The sequence below is a fragment of the Apteryx rowi genome, unplaced genomic scaffold, assembly GCF_003343035.1.
Source record: "Apteryx rowi isolate R43461 unplaced genomic scaffold, aptRow1 scaffold_6, whole genome shotgun sequence".
Taxonomy (NCBI): Eukaryota; Metazoa; Chordata; class Aves; order Apterygiformes; family Apterygidae; genus Apteryx; species Apteryx rowi.
In genome coordinates, this window is record NW_020450871.1 from 4068705 (window position 1) to 4086198 (window position 17494).

At 42.4% G+C, this 17494-nt stretch overlaps 1 protein-coding gene across 1 annotated transcript in view; it reads left to right on the forward strand.

The window, feature by feature from the left end:
* MAD1L1 (mitotic arrest deficient 1 like 1) overlaps window positions 1-17494 on the forward strand; it is a 375918-nt gene that overhangs the window by 201925 nt on the left and 156499 nt on the right. The window contains exons 15-16 of the mRNA XM_026083221.1: window positions 2664-2752; window positions 11390-11480. Of these exons, the coding sequence (XP_025939006.1) occupies window positions 2664-2752; window positions 11390-11480 (180 nt within the window). The remainder of the gene's footprint in view (window positions 1-2663; window positions 2753-11389; window positions 11481-17494) is intronic.

The window sequence follows — 17494 nt, forward strand, 5'->3', positions numbered from 1 at the left end:
ATGCCAACAATAAGCCGCTTCAGCTTATCTCAACTGACTTTTTTTTGCCCTGAAAAAGACATAAATAACATCTTTAATATCCTCTGTGAGATTGGCAGGCGGGGAGGTTTTCCTCCCAGAAACTCTTAACAATTAAAGGAAACAAGCAGCATTTCTTTGAATGAAATATTTATCTAATACTTTCACTTCTAGTTTTCATAAAAGGTTAATGAGATTGTGATGGTAATAATTTGCCTTGGCACAAAGCTGTGCCTTGGCCTGAACTTGAAACTCTCCAATAGTTCAGGGAACCAGGTCAGCGCGAACATGCAGCTGTCCGAGCCAGTTCGTTTCACGAAGTCGACTCAGCGCCCTTGTCTCTGGTCTCGCCTCAGGGACCTCAGATTTATGGTCCAGGTTGATTTTGGTGCTTGAAAGTTGGGAGGACACAGAAGTGACTTAAAATACCCTTTCAGTCCCTGTGCCYTCCCCTCCTCATTCTCCTTCCACAGTCTGTTCTTGGAAGCCGGGTGCAGAGTCTCATCACGCTGTTACCGAGGGCACCTGGAAGTCATCCCTCACCACCGTACATCAAGCGAGACCCTGCGCTGATGCTTTTTGCTGCAGCGTTCCCCTGAGCATGTGGGCATTCGCTCTCCCGTCTCCYTTTCCCATTACACACTCCATTTTTTCCCCTTTCTATACAGCAAACGCAAGAGACCCCCGATCACAACGGCAGACTACCAGCCCAGCCCCACCGTTCCCCGTTCTCTCCCAAGAAGGCAGCAGTGATTTATCTGCCCTTGTCAGCGAGCAGGTGGCAGTTGGACTCAAGGCTGAGCCCACTTGGCCTATGATAAATAACATATTTACCAGCCCTTCCATCTTCAAATGCTGTCCACATGCAGTCCAGAAAGCAGCACAAAGCTCTAATAACAAACACATCCAGCCTTCAGCAGACGTGGAAAACAGGAGCTATAATGAATGTTTTCCTGTTAGAAGTAGGTTGGAATTGAAGGCTGCTCCCAGTCCTGGTACCTTTTATTCGCATTCCTGGAATTATCTGCAGCACTTGCTTTATCCCCAGCCATCTGTGGTGGGCTGAGCTGGGTGAGATAAGCTCAGTAATCAGAAAATTGAGGGAAGCATTTCTGGCTGTGATAATCTTATCAGCCAGCTAATATACATTAACATTTGTACAGCCTGATGATGCAGGTGGGCTTTTGCTTTTCTTCTCTTCCTGGATGGGTTTTGACAGGCAGTGGGAGGATGCAGGGCTCTGGGGTTACAGAGAGAAATTTGGTGAGAACCTCTTCCTCTCACTCCTGGTCCGTCCCTGTGATCCCAGAAAGGGGAGGGAGAATAATCCAAATGACCCTTTCCTGCCTCTTCCTCCTTACAGTGCTGCCACGTGCTGTCTGCCCCTTCTGCTGTATGCGGAAGGGCAAAGAGGTGTTATATCAAAACTTCCCTTCTGGCTGAGCAGTGTGACTGTGCATGTCTATACATTCCCCTTCCTTGTAAAACTAGGGAATTTCTTGCTGCCTTTGCACAGAGTTTGCCGGTGTGGTATGATTTTGCTCTACAAGTCTAATCAGTGCTGCTGAAGGGAATGGTAGATTAATGGATTATTTCCCCAATGCTGAGCACTGAACCCTGTGTGGTCATATGTTTTGCRTTTATAATTAAGGTTGGATTGCTTATTGTTTTCCCTCTGAGTGGAAAGTATAGTGTGCGTCCATAGATTTATTAGGGGAATTAGTAATCAGGTGCTAAAAGACATGACAGAAGGCAAGCAATATCTGAAGAATGAGTGAGAAAGAAGTTTAAGCTGGGAGAAGGTGCTGGAACAGAAATTGCATGTCCTCTAAGCAGTTTGTCTCTGCTTAGAATTCATAAAAGTTCATTTTCTGAGAGAGAGGTTTAAAAACAAGTAATATACACCATTTTTTCCTCCTCTATGCATTGTCTCGATAGCTGGATTAGGGATACAGACATGTCCCCAGCCAGGGAGCCTGAGCAGGAAAGAWTCTGGGTAAGAAGTTTTCATATCTTTAGAGTTTCGAAATACTTTCTTGCGAGTTCCTTCTCAAAGAAGGCCAGAGGCAGAAAGTATTCTTAATTGTTTGTTTGTTCTACCAGACCTACTCGAGCAGCTTGAGCTAGAAGTGTATATTGGAAAGTGTGGGAAATATTCCCCAGTCTTTTGGATTCAATGTATGTGTCTCAGAGTAGTCCTGGGCAAGGCGGCCTAATCCTCTGTGGCTCATTTCTTTTGGGGAGGAATTGATGCTAAATGAGGTTGAAGTGCCAGTACCGAATCTCGGGTACCAGACGACTCCTAGTTCCATACAAGTAATTCTTTGCTTCACTTTATCGAGAGGGGAAGGGTTGCAGAAATATCTGAAAGAGAAACAGAAGCTCCACTTAGAAAAAATCAGCTTTCTATACCTCAGCTACCTAGGAGAAAATGTTGGGGAAGGCAAAAGAGAGTGCAAAAAGGCAAGCAGGATTAACTGAGGATTTGGCACTCAGCACATGAAAAGCTGTGCTACATGTCAGTGTCCCGCGAGGGATCTGACCTGGGCAGGATGCAGTGATTCTCTCCTCCTTCCTCTCCTGTTCGCATGTCTCTAGTACCCCTCATTACTACCGAATGAACTAACGCCTCTGCTCTTCTACAGCTGGAGGTGGAGATGAAGGTCCTGAAGTCTCAAGAGAGCACAGCTGATCAAAGCGTCTTCGTCACTAAGGAGGAAGTTGATGCGCTCAGGTAGGCAGAGCAAGAAGGTGGCGAAGCAGATGCTTCTATTTGTTGTGGAACTAGTGAGAAGGGAAAGGCCCAGGCTAGTTTCACTGTCTGCTAGTATTGCTATTGCCATATTATGGTAGAGCACTTGTACAGATACAGGGCCCATCATGTTAAAACTCTCTGTGCATGCATGGCAAAAGTATATGCGTACAGACTGCCTATATATATATTTATATATATAGACTGACTGATGGCTTACTATTCAGTGAACAGTATGGTAGCATTGATCAGAACACGTTTTCCCTGTATTTCTGAAGCAGTATGTTGTTTTCCCAAGCACCCTTTTTACTTTCCTACCAGCCTTTATGGATGTAAGAAATCCATGAAGCGTTAACAGAAAGTGCCAGTCCCTGATCTTTCCTGCCTTTAGATACCTTATAACCTTTTCTCTCTTTCGGGAGTCTACTGCTCTTTTTATAAATCTGTTTGGGGTCCTTGCACTCGAGTAGTTCATATCGCAATGGCTTCTGTATCACTGTTTCTCCTATTGACTTCTTTCCCTGTGGAAACAGCATTGCTGTTTGTTTCTTTCTTTGTCTCAAYCTGGACTGTAAATACAGGATCTGTTGGCATGTGTGTAAAGAGGTTTAGAATCCACCTTTTGTAGTACCGACACGCATGTAGCACTGGAGATAAAAGAGGGATGTTTCCCCTGGTGCATTGCTGGAGATGGCAGAGGGATACCTGTTGTGATTCAGTGAAAGAGAAGTTACAAAACAACATTTCAGCAGAGGATACATGAGCATTTACAAAAGCTACTGTGAAGCTAGACAACCTTTCTACATATTCATTCATTAAAGCATTTACAGCTTCCATTCCAAAGAAGGTGACACAATAAATACTGAGCGCAGAAAAGTTCATCTGTTTTCAAACGTTTAATAAAGTTCCTTTTATTTAAGCTGAGCAAATCAGTTAGATCTTGACAGGCCGAGTTTTTTATTCTCAGCTGATGTAAGACTCTGGCTGGAGTTTCTCTTCTTAATTCTTTTATATTTTCAGCTCCATCACTATAAAGTGTTACTGCCTCTTAGGACTGAAAGCTAGCTTTTGCAGAAAACAGTATTTTGCAGAAAGCAGAAATTACTGGCCTGAATGTTATGACTTTGCTGTTGTGCTTTGCCTCTGGAGCTTGTTTTACAGCTTTGAAAGCCCAGTTCCACAGCAGGATGGGAGGTGTTTGAAAATAACACATGTTCAGCTAAGCTATTCCAATACATTGTAGAGCTGTAAACCTGATCTTAGGGACTGGCTCCTGGAGTGTAGTTCCCTCAAACTGGTACAGTAGTTCTGAAGAGCCAAGGCAGGCATCTTCTTTTATTCTGTCAGATGCTTGAGTTCTGGTAGGGGACAACATGCTGTGGCTTCCCTCTTTCAGGAGGATAAACCTTTCTCCACTTGCTTTGCTTGCCTTGGGTGTTTGGACCTGAGCTCATTCAGATTTTTCCTTTGCTAAGGGACACTAGACCCTCTGAAACCTAATGTTTGTACTGCTGCTGCCATTCAGCACCTCCTCAGCAACATTAAACCCATCACTCCTGATTAATATTATGCCTCACTATCAGTAAAAGCAGCATCCTGTTTGCTGTCTTCTGGGAGCTGAAGGTTTTCAGAGTATTTCTACAGTAACTCTTCAGTCTCTCCTTCCCGGGATTGGTGTGGGCTGCAGCACCTTTTCATGTAGGAGACGTTCAGTCTCTTTATTTTCACCTCCAAGACTCATTATTCAGTATTTATCTTCACTGAGCAGCATTTGCCATCTATTAACTGAGCAGCTTCAGGGGCAGTGTGTGTAAGGAGAAAGAGCCGGATTGCCACGTAGTCTAAGCCTGCTTCATGTTGACGAAGGGGATGGAGATGGCTGGCTTTCCCGAGTTACAGTCCGTTTCCTGAGCCGGGGCAACGGGAACTCACAAATGCCCAGTTGTTACGTTATTGTGGTGCTCTGTGTGCTGGGTTCTGCACAAAGCAAGCCCTAAAACCCCCTATAATCTTTTTCTCTTTTTTCCCTTTTTCCTTTTTTTTTTTTTGAAAAGAATTTTTTTGACTAATAATCTCATCTCTCTCCTTCTTTCATGAAATTGTGTCAAAGTCTCCATAAAAAGTATTACAGAAACAGAGGCCTGTTCCCAGTAAAGCCATTAATGATGTGGAGCTATTCTCCGGTCATGAGCAATACATTGAAAGCTGTTTCAGCAGAGGCTAAGCTTCTGGAATTGTCTTACAGTGATATTTTGTCTTTTCTTTTCTTTCCCATTTCAGTACTTGCAGGCTCCTGAGGCTGTGGGTGCACAGAAACCACAGACACAGTATCTAATACCAGACTGTTTTTTCTGTCGCTTTTTACTGAACTGCTTTTTGTTGTTAGGGTAGACCAGATGATTTAAATACCTGTCCCAAGCCCTGATGCTAGTCATTTAGCTACAGAACTGTTCTAAAAGGCATTTATTTCTTCCTTTTTAATCACCCTTTTGCTGCTCAGCTCTTTTGGTTTCTAACAGTAAATGATTTGGTGCAAAGTGTTCTCTTTCTACTGTCTTTCTCAAGAGCTAGTAAGCCAGGTCTTGCTCCTTTTTCCACACTGTTTGCTACCGTTGCTCCTTCAAGTCTCTTATCAATCTCTCAAACACTCCAGCCAGCAGCACACATGCTTCTCTGCATTGCAGAATTGACTTTGTATAAAGGGTTTTTCTTATGGTTCCAGACTTAAGCAGTCTAAGGATGGGTTTGGGCTTAATTTTGAGTTTTCTGTCATATTCTGTGCATTGGCCAAGAAATTGGGCCAAGTGTTTTCTTTACAGAAGACAGCTCCTTTTCAAAGGAACACATGAGAAATCACCATCTTCCCCCATGCTTCAGGGCTTGGGACCATTCGCTGCGGCCCATGTTCAGAGTGCTTCAGGCTGCCAGGCTGGCTGCCTCTGCTCCAGGCAGCAAAGGGGAATTGGGTAGCTGTGATTAAAGAACAGAGCAGGTTTGGAGGAGAACAGGGATGAGTATGGCTAGGGATTATGTTTGCTTCGCTCATCCTCCTGCTGTGTCATTGTGGGCCTCAACAGGACCAGCTTACTCAATTTTACCTGGCGCCTGAGGAGGAGCTAGGAACAAAACTCTACTGGTCTTCCTTCCTTCTGCAGAAAGCTGTTGCAAGTTAATTCTGGCAGAAAGCAGGGAGAAAAGGAATACAAACTTTACAAATTGGAAAGTGGGGAAGGAAATCCCACAGCTTATGAAGGAGTTATTTCCATTATTGTAGTTTATCATGGTATTTGAAATCCCATTAACCTACAGTACGACGCGTCTGCTCTGCTGGACGGAGCCCAGCCTCTCCAGTTAGCTGCTGTCATGCCGGAATATGAAAAATGGAGCCAAATCGGCAGAAGCCAGGGAGAGGAGCCTGCAAAGCAGGAAAGGACTGTGAGCTTCCAGGCATTTCCATATACGCCCTATGGTTAGAAGCTAACTTCTGAAAACAAAAGCAGGAGAGACATAAAGGGGAAGAAAAAATCCATATTAATCCTTTGAATCTGTATTCACCTCCTGTGAGTGAATGAGAGTTTTTTAAAATGTATCTTTTGTCTCATTTTTCTTTAGTATGGAAAGTAAATTTTCAGTGAGAAACTTGAAAGACTTTATCAGTTTTTCTCCTTCTCTTGAGAACAAAGTGCTCTTTCGTCAGACCTTTTATAACTTTAAATATGAAGCTCTCTCCCAGCATCATCATTTCTGAAGAGACAATAAAAGCCAGGGCTAATGCTGTCATTTCTCACACCTCTTGCTGCTGCCTCTGAAATCATATTTGTTTATATTCTGCAGATCTTATGAAAAGAAAAAGTGGTCAAACTGTTGAGTTCAGGTACTGTGGGGTATGGCAAAGTAGAGATCATTTAGGCATTAACACGTTTTAGAGGGATGGTGATAGCTGTGCAGAAACTGATGTTTCAGAACCTATAAATAAAAGTAATATATTTAGAAAAAAACTTTACTAAAGACTTGTGGCAACAGCTGAAGGACTTTTTCAGCTGGAACAAATCTGAACTTTTTCTTTCTACTGTCAGACTGCAACCCCAGTAAATCCTAAATGTTTTCTGTGGGTTTAGTGACTGGGTAGAGTTACAGTAATTCAAAAGAAATTCGTGTCCTTGCCAATGCCTATTAGTCACACTTGCTGGAATTCTCTCTGCTCTGCTCCTAACACCATCTCAGTGCCATCTGGATCCCTTAATAGCGTCTTCCCAACACATGCATTTTCTGCTCCATTCAGTAGTTTCCTGTTCAGCAATAGGTTTTCCACATGGCCATGTCCTCACCACAGATGGGGCCTCTGCGAGACAGGCCCTCATGGCTGATACCCACAGTACTCTACAGGCCGTCACGTACCACATCTGAGAACGTTAAAAGCCAACAAAAAAAGATAAAGGGGCGATGGGGGGTTAACTCCACAGGAAAGCAGTGGACTGAGACTTTTGGAAGTGCCTAGATGCTGTTGAAAGTTGCACCGCCTTCCTCTCTTCTGTCTCACCTCTTCCTTTCTAAAATAGGAGCAGTCTGGCCGTTCTCTCTAGCAGCGCCCACCATCTAAGCACTTCCCTGGTAGACTGACTACGCACAGTGTGGTATCTCCTGGTTGTCACAAATGCCATTTCAGTAAAAAGGGTCTACTGAAGCTGCAGGGTTTTTTTGTTGTTGTTCCCCCTACCAATTTGGGACAGCAAAAATATGTAGTGGAGACRATATAAAACTCAGTTTTGGGAAATGGGAAAATCCACCATTTGGAGCAAATACTAATTTATCTGTTCTGCACTAAATTTGATCTTGTGAAAGCCTGCCGAGACAGCTTGAATTAACCTTGTGCCTTTGGAGGCTTCTCTTCTGGGTTAAGTTGTCTGCCTCTGATACAGAAAAAGCCTTCCAGAAATTTGAAGAGATTTTTTCTGGTTTGTTTTTGTGTTTTCAAACCTCTGTACATAGAATAAGTTGGTAAATTTTCCAGAAATTAATYCAAATAATTTTCCCTGTATCACTAAAGTTCAGAATGGTGTCAGTATTTTAGAAAGTAACTGATGTTTCTTCCTTCCTTGTGTCACAAAGCTGCTGTTAAAACGAGCACCAGCATTCATTCAGGGCAAAACATTAAACCGAGAAGTGATTATACAGTACCCAGATCTTTCTTTACTCTTTTTGTTGTTCTCATGTGAATTTATCTTGGATTGTTCTTCCTACTTGAAAGTAACTTTCATATGTAACAAGTCGAGGCATGCAAATTGGTGATAAAATAGGCATCGCACATCTTACTGTGGATGTCCCTGGGTAGCGAGAGGACGAGGCTGCGTGCAGACTAATGCTGCCTTTATGCGTGTCGGAGCATCCAGCAGCAGCGCTGAGTTGGCCCTGTACCTGAATTTACTTAGACGAAAAATTCGAGTGCCAAGCAAGTAAATATTTTTCAATATTTGACTGCCGTATCTTAACCGCCAGCTGCAAATGCTTTGCTGTGTTTATATATAGCTAGGATTTCCCTTTGCTTCTCTCTCTTAGCCACTGGGAAGTGTTCCCCAGGGCCGTTAAGCCAAGACAGAATACCGCAAACAGYGTGCTAATGGTTCTTAGTGCTTTCCTGCTGGAGATGCAGGACACTTAACAGTGTTAAAAATAGGTTAGGAGCTGGATAAGTAGTGAAAGCACTAGTGAGCGCTSAAAAACCTCTCTGGTGCTGCAAAGAGGTTGCAGCGATGTTCCCAGCCGTTGGCCCAGAGGAGGCAGCAGGCTGGTTGCTGCTGGAGCAGCGTCGAGGCGGCGCGGGAAGGATGCTCCCGTGCTGGGGTGGAGGGTCCCCGCCAGCAGCTTCTCTGCTCCCGAGCTCGAAGAGGGGTGCAGGTGTGGGCGCGTTGCCCAACCTTCCCCGGGGCGCCAGGCAGAAAGCGCTGCCCTGTGTCCGGGGTGGGATATGGCGAAAGAGCAGGCGGCTGCGGGGCGGGTGAAAGGCCAGCGCCATAAAAAATATAATCACTTAAACCTACCCTGGTTACAGCTTGATTGTGTCTCGAATCTTTTCGAAGTGTTTTCCAGAGCTGGCTATGTCTAGTTTTTAGCGAGCAGTAAGGGGCCCAGGTGTCAGCCTCCGCGCGGAGAGGAAGTTCTGTGGGCAGCCGGCAGAAAGCTCGCAGCTTATTTGGGAGGGCGGCTGGTGAGAAATTTGTTCTAAATTAAAATTCAGCATGTCAAGTACGGCGAAAGTGCTCGTGAGAGTCGTGGGTGTCTGGTTCTGACCTTTCAGGAGCTGCTGTGCTGTTCTTCCTCGGAGGAAAATGTTGCTCTTCCCGTGGCCTGCTCTGCAATCCATTTAGAAACGCGCAGCTAAAAGCATTAATTCCATTTTGAATTTCCATGTTTTCCGACCTTTTCAGTCTTCTGCTTCTTCAGTACCCTCCATCCCCGCTAGCTTTGTATCTCTTCTGGAAATTATTGATGATCTTTTTTAATGGCCTAGACAATGCTGAAAGCCACTTCTCTGCATTTTAGAAGCTTCCAAGAATGAAAACAGATGATACTTTTATAATATCTGAAAATTACCAGCAGGGGTCAGGCTTACAAATAATTTAAGCAATTCAAACTACATATTTATAAAGCAGACATTTTTATGCTGAACATGTTGAAGTTCAACCAACTTCTATGGAAAAGTTTTGCAACTTTTTCCTCTTATACGCCTAATTAGTAGGAGAGGTATCTTCATAGCTGCACCTGAATATTCTGTTGCATGATAATTTCTGGACTGGCAGATGGGCATATTGTTTATTCTCATGGTACAAGGATTTTCAGCTTAATTTAGATCATTTAAAAGTGAGTATTATCAAGAATATTAAAAAATATTCTAGAAATGGATTCTGAGAAAATCAGATGCAAAGATCAGTGTTAATATGCATTAGTTGCACCATTAATCACAAGAAGTTAAGATGCGAAAGGTGAGGTTCTTGAAGCAACATTAAGGTTTTTGTGCTCTGTATTTAAATGCACGCAAAAATGTTCTGCTGCACGTTTTAAAGTAATTTGTCATGCCTAGCAAGTCTGCTAGAGTTCTCTGAAGGATTCAACTGTCATTTGGCTAAACCTGATATGGTTGATATTATATATTTGACTTTTCAAAGAACTTTCAGCCAAAGGTCTTAAAGAAGCTTTCTCTGATGGGATAAGGAAGGTTCTTTCTTGCATTAGTAAGATTATAAAAACCTCACAGAGCTGGCTGTCCCAGTGTACTGTTTGCAGTGATGGCCCGTAGAGGAGTATGTGAATAGGACAAACCTACTGTGATACTTTGCCAGGAAGATCTCCCAGCCTCTAGAGTATCATCTCAAGGACTTCCTGAGCCAGAGACARTATCTTTGTATTTCATAAAATATGCTGTAGTTTTCTTCCGTTAATCTGTTTATGTTAGTTTATGTTACAGAAAGTTAAAATATAGAAAATCAAAGAATAAACAGTCAGTCTTCACAATACTGAGGGTTTTCCAGTAGGTCCCAGAACAGTTTTTGTTGGGAACTTGTTATCCAACACAGAGAGAAGTTTGTGAGTAGTGAGGTGACAACATTTGAGATAATATGAAATTATTCAACTTATCAAATTGAAAACTGTTAGGAGCTGCAGAAGAATCTTATAATGCTGCATGATAAAATGGGAGATGAAATCCTATGTCAATAAATGCAAAGCCATGCACATGGGAAAAAATGCGTTTGCCTATACCTGCACAGTAGTGGCCTCTAAATGACCTGTTATCACTCAAGAAAAAGATCTTACATTATTGTGAACAATCTTCTGAAAATAAGTTAAGTGCTCAGTAGCCAAAAAGACAAATAGAATACTAGGAATTATTAGAAAAGAAATTGAGAAGAAAACAGAAAGCCTCATTGTAGCACTGAATACATCTGAATACTGTTTGTAGATCTAGCTTTCCCCATAGCAAAAAGTCTATATAAAACTTGCAGAAGTACAAAGAAGGGCAATAAAGGTGAGCAGAAATATGGAAAAGCCTTGATGTGAGGAAAGACTAAATTGAGATTCTTCAGGAAATAATAGAGGAGGCCTGTAAAGTGGTAGTGGAGAAGGGGAGTATGGAACAATTATTCACAACTTTTCATAGCAGAACTAACAGGCACTCAGTAAAGTAATCACATGTGAAGTATAAAACAAAATGAACTAATTTTTCATACAGCACATAATTAAATTGTGGAACTTTCTGCCAAGGAATGTTGTGAAAGCCAAAAGTATAAATCAGATCAAAAAGAGATTTGACACATTCATGGAGATTTTAGCTGTTGGTGGTTATTAAACATGATGGTCCAGACTCCGTCTCTGGTTCAGGTAGTCTCTAATTTGAATTTGCTATATATTGAAGTTGTATATATTAATTATACATTCTTTTAATCTTATGTTAATTATATAATGTTCTATCTTTTAATCATATGTTTTAATTATCTCATTAGTATAGCTTTGTGATATTTAACACAAGAAGAATCTGCCAGTGTTTGTGTTTTCATTTTTTACTTGATTATCTGTGGTGGGACTATGCAGGGACATAGCATTTATTACCTTTCCTTTCCTCTCTAGGCTGAAAATTGAAGAGCTGGAAGCTGAACGCAGCAAGCTGGAAGGGGAGAACAGAGCTCTGGAAATGAAACTGGAGAAACTAACACTGCAGGTAGGAAATGTGGCAGCTCCAGAAAGGCTGGAGAACCTGACACAATCTGTTCACCAGAGCTGTTCTGCTAGACATGCCAAAGGGAACCTCACAGCACACAAATTCTCCTCAGTCTGGGCCAGGCTGCTTTAGGAAGCCTACGCAAGCTGCACCAACGTACCTTATCTTTGTTTGAGCGTGTTATGGAAGTGTTTTGGTGTCAGATCCAATCACATGAGTGCAGTTGCCTTTTTTTCAATACATTTGTCTGGAACCTCTTCTTTTTCATCTTCAGAGCCTTAAAAAATGTTCTGTGTTAGAAAACTCCACTGCCGTAAATCCTCAGTCTGGAACTTCATTCATGCCAAAGTGGATGTATAGACAGGGCTTATCAGCCAGTAGTAGATGAGAAAATTTGAGGTCTGTCTATGGTGAAAACTCCATTGCCGTTACCAGTAATGGAGACAGGGGCCTCCAGTTTGTGGCCTCATTAGGTAGGAGTTTTCCAAGCCATGAAGCATCAGTGCTGTTGAGAAGGTGACGTGACAGCATCTGCAGACCACAGAAAGAGAGGGAGAAGGTGTGGTATCAGAAGGGCGAAAGAGTGTGTTGTTTTTGCGGTGTTACTGTAGGCACTTTATCATGATCTTTTTGCTGAGGTAAGTGCTGTCCTATGTGGCAGGAGGAGATCTTCAAATTTTCATTCCATATACATCAGTGAATTTGCCCTAACTCTGAAGGAGGGCAGGGGAAAGCCTGCAGCAGTGGGGTGGGCTGTCTATTCAGGCTGCTTTCATTTTGGTAACATCTTCCCTGTGTGGAGAGGGGCACGAGAGTGGCTTCAAGCTTTTGTAACATTTCCTGTTTGAGAGGTGCTGGAGTGAGCAGGAACCTGAGCCTGTTTGTTTAATCAAAGCCCATCCTGCTCTGAGTGGTGTTATCTCTCCCTGCTGTTCTCTCTGATATGCTGAACAACCAAGCATTCTAGCATTTCATTCTCTTAATTTTTCTTTCTTTCTCTCTCTCTCTCTTGTTTTTTTTTTTTCATTTTTGTGCAAATTGCTTCATGGTAGAAAACCTGCAGGTTTGAAATTACGCAGATTTCAGACAGACCATTGATTTTATCTTGACACCTATTAGACACAATTTTTTTTATTACCAATTCCTACAGACAGGGAAAGTGACAGCTTTGATAAAGCGGGGAACTAAGAGCTGCTGAGCATCTCTGCTGAGCCATGTTTAGTGTGAAACCTGTCACCCGGCTCCCCTTTAATTGGGTTTCAGTCATCAGAAGGAGATGAAAGCTTTGGGCTGGTGTTTGGATGCTCAGGTCTCCAACATACACAACAGCAGCTTTGGCTTCAGAACAGGTTACAGCTCACTCACATCACATTTAATCTGTCATCATTGTCTCAGAATAGCTGCTGACTTGCCACGTAGTCCTGACCAGAGAAGTTCCCTATTTTCTTGGTGATATCTAGACATGCTCTACTTTATAGTTTCAGCAATACCAGCAAACAATGTAGCTCTTGAGATACCAAAGCCCCAAGCTTTTCAGAGTCCACCTTCAATGAGGAAAGGTCCAGACCCTTCAGTGTAGTCTTGCTTAATGTCTGCCTTCTGGTCATCTGTAGAGGAGATCAGCAGCAGCAGCTACCATTATGCTAGCTGAGCTTTCAGAGTAGAAATGTAATATAGTGACAAGTCGGGAACAAGATGAGACCTTCATACTATGGTAGAGCTACTAGTTCCCTGTGTAGGAAGGCTTGGGTGACATAATGGCAATTGTACTGTTCACCACAAAAGCCTTGATAGTTCATCATGGGATCCCCATGACCTATGTGATAGTTCATTAATGGTGCTCACTCTTGCAATATGGTATTGTGCACATCAGGGCGTTGTGGAGTGAGTTAGGAGAGAACAGGAATGACTTGCAGACAGAGCAGAGAAAAAATTATATGGGAAGCATGAGATAACAGGTAGGTGCTGGAGAAGTAGCGAAGGAAAGTGGTCATCTCGCTTAGCAGATCCAGGAAAGGGAAAACTGCCAGTCCCCATAACAGCTAGTTAGTGAGCTGAATTAAGGTAATCATGCTCTTGCATCTGCTTTGCCAAAGCTGAGGATATGGCTTTAATTCTTTATTTAACAGGAGGTAGTTCTGCTCTTCCTTAGCTACTCATTTCACTCTGTGTCTTAGAGGATTGGCTGCCAAAAACATCTTTTCCAAAGCAACAGTGAGTAAGGAGGAGAGCATAACCACAGGAGTATGTAAGCTGAATGCCAAGATGTCAGTGTCAATCAGTGGTCAAAATTTCAGCACTCCTCAGAGGGTAAAGCATCAACTTTCCCAATAAAACTTTGTGAATTTTTTTTATTCACCTGGAATATCAGATACTTTGACAGCCCAAGCTTAGAATGACTTTTTCATAAGCACACTGGAAATGATTTCTTACAGCTCAAACCCACTAATTCAAGGATGAGCTTAGAAATTCACCTCTTCCATCAGTGCTGAGAAAATATACTGAAAATATTATTATACACTCAGATAAGGTCACATTGCTAATTTGACATGTTATTTATTCCTATCTCTGAAAGGAATCATTGGGAAATGATGGGTTAAAATAACTTCTCTTTATCACAAAGGAAAAAAAAAAGGCAAGATAAATTTTACATACAGAAATAACAAGAAGATTTTACTGAACAGAAAGACTGGGGTGAAATTACGAACATGGGAAAAGCATGGCATCAAATGAAATAAAGATATAAGAGAAATAGGGGGTGGCATCAGACAAAGTAGGAAGATGATGTCTAACAAATCTTTATCTGCAGTTCCTTCTTTTTAAAATAAAAAAAAMCCCTAACTCTTGCTGAATTGTATCTACTAAATGAAAGGTGCGTAGGAGAGTTGTATTAAAGTTGTGAATTTGGAAGAAGAAGAGGCAAGATTTAGAAATAAGGCTTTGGCTGCTTTTACAACCATACTGGACTAAAGTCTGTTTAGTTCACAAAGCCATGTGCAGTGAACAAAATCTAAGAGGATACAGCTAATTTTTGGTAACCCAGAGTTCAAAACTGGCAAGGTTTGACTGTATTGATGTGTGGAAAGAAGTTCTGCTTTAAAAATKCTTGCCTCCTGTCACATCCTTTTATATCCGAGTATTGGCACATGGCTTTCGCCCATCTCTGCTCTGGCTGCTATTACCAATAGGCCATTTTGTGAACTACACGACCCCGACTGGCYGGAGGGCAAGTGTGCACACTGAAAGGTACTTTTACGTTAGGTAGGTATGTGATTTACACTCCCTGAGCTCAGTATTAGCAAGTAAAGAAATCGAGATATTGATGGCTATCTGCAGCATTTTATATAACATTTGACATCTCTTTGTATTCTCTCCTTGTGTGAGGACAGCTTGAATTATGGCTGAAGACGCTTTCCACTGCCACATCCCCCCTCTTTCAACACCTCTTGGCTATTGACACCTGGCTGCAGGCTGCATTGATTTTTTCCTTCACTGATATAAAGACTTTAGCATGGATATTACTCACTGGTCAGATATTTACTGCTAATAAAACCCTCAGACTGCAAATACACAAGAAATGGTGGGATTGTAGAGAAATGACACCCTGCTGAGGGTGCCCCCCACGTCACCCAGGACATTATCATAAGAAAAACATTGGAACTGTGACTTGAGAGAGGAATTCAATTAATATGTGAAAAGAGCAAGTTTAACCAAACAGTTTTATCTCCTCTCCCCCACCCTTCTCTCTTTCAGTGAAACCAAAAAAGCTGATACTTTTTAATCTGGGAAAGCAAATGCACTGTTACTCTTTGGCCTATGCTGGGCAGAGTTGCTGAGATTTTAGTAAAGGGTTTGGTTTGTTGGGTTATCTGAAATGATCTGGGCTGTCTTCCCGATTTGCTGGTGGAAAAGTGCAACTTGAGGCCTGGAACAAAAGAGACATCAAATCAGTGCTTTTCGGATAAAGTGGGAGGAAAGACTTGTGAAGAGGGTTCAATTAGCATTTCTTACTGCTAGGAGCCTTGTGTTTACAGGCAACCAAGCGGATGTGAAGTGTTCCTTATGCAAATACTACTCTCCTGCTTTTCCTGCTCTCCTCTACTCTTGGTGTTGAAGGAGAAGAGATTCTTCAAGTTTGGCTGCCTCAAGGAAGATTGATTAAAATCAGCTGCAGTTGGACTTAATTGGATCCATATGCTTGGAGAGGGAACAGGACTAGTTAGAACTCCTCATAATTAGTTCACAGCTGGTTGGTGAGGAAAATAAAACTCCAGTTAGAGCTCAGAGAAGTGGATCTGTACAGATAAAAGGCAGGGAGATGCTGTTTTTTATACTAAGATGTGTTGAGGCTTGAAAATTGTCTAGCCTGTTAACCAGGCGAGCAGCCTCATCGCTTCGTATATCTGTGTGTGTGTGGTTATGAGGCCAAATGGAAGGGGTCTTTATTTTCTTACTTGTTTCTGAGTAAAAGGGATCCCATGTAATTGCTGGCAGTCAAGGAAATATGAACAGGGTCACAAAAACTAGGAGATCTCAGGGACTAGGAGAGACCCTACAGGGGTAGCTGGGCTGTGCAAAAGGCTCATGGTTTGGCACAAACTCTGAACTTGTCAACTTTGGGTGCGATGCCCCTAGTCACAGGAATAACTAATTGTAGTTAGCCTTCCTGCCAGTGTGTAATATAACAGCAACAGTCATAAAAATGCAATATTATTTATACACATTTAAATAATTGATTTTGCCTGTTATCTCAAAGAGCTCGGAAAGGAAAGCGCTGACTAGCTAGTTCCGAGTAGGAGCATCTCTCTGAAAACCACCCTACACAGCAGGAGGGGGACACAGTTTTTCACGGTGTTTTTTAATACAGAGGAAGTACAAAATAGAAGTGCTTTTGTAAGACACAAGGCAGTGCAATTTTAGGATACTTGATCCACCCTGAGCACTACAGCAGAATAACTGTGTTGGCCTGAGTGTTCTGCTGGCTCTGTTACCTGAGCTAGCCTTTCAGCAGGGTGTTGTTACACCAAGCTCAGCTTTGGACTCAACGTAAGGGTGGCTTAGAGTGGCCCACTCTGTTACCTAGAGCACTCCTGAGTAAAAGTCTCAACTAAAGCCGTGTGTGAAAATGAGATCTCTAAGGCTGGATCTAGTTTGGTAGCACGTGGTGTGGGGACGCTCCTCAGAAGCAGCGCTGGCTAGAAGCTGATATTAAGTCTAATTGCCCCGCTGGAAGAGTGGGGACTGGATTCCATCCTATGGTGTCCACAAAGGAACTGCCTGGGAGTAACTAATGCCACAAGAGGCATTTGTGGCTAATTTTTCATGCTGGCATGACTTTATTAATTTATTCTAAGGTGTTCGTTAGTGTTTGTCCAGTAGTTACATTCTAAATGTCTAACTTAGCTGTTGTTATCAACCGTTTTAGAGTTTAAGATATTAATCTGGTTAAGTTAACTCTCAGTTTTTTTCCAGGCTTTAAATTGGTTATTTTTGAACAAATTAAAGTATAAACCACTTGCCTACTCCAGCAGTAGTTGTGTTGTAGCTGTGATGATCTGAAGATAAGAAGTAGGCAAGTTTTGCAGGCAGAGGTATTACCATTTCATTGTTTTATTAAGAGTAGCTGGTATACTTGGAAAGTCGATTCAGATAAAGAGAGCAGGTGTCTGAAGATTTGTCCTATTTGTCTACTTTAGATCATATTAGTTGGCCTGCCTAAGCTAGCGTGTACCCGCGGCGGTTTGTTTCGCCAAAGCGGGAGGCTCTCTGCAGGGGAGGCTCTGTGCAGCGAGTGGTGCTTGTTGTCTGCTTTATTAAGTTCTCCTCTTCCAGAAGACAAATGTCCATTGACGGTGAGGATGCTGGGGCATGTATAGTGTTCTCATGTTTCTTTTTTCCCCTTTTCCTCGTAGTCTTTGTGATTGGCCTAGTCTCCCTCTTTCCTAGCGTTACGTTTTGAGGGACCAGCAGATCAGCACAAGGAGCTGTACTCCAAGCCCAGATTCTTCTGTGTG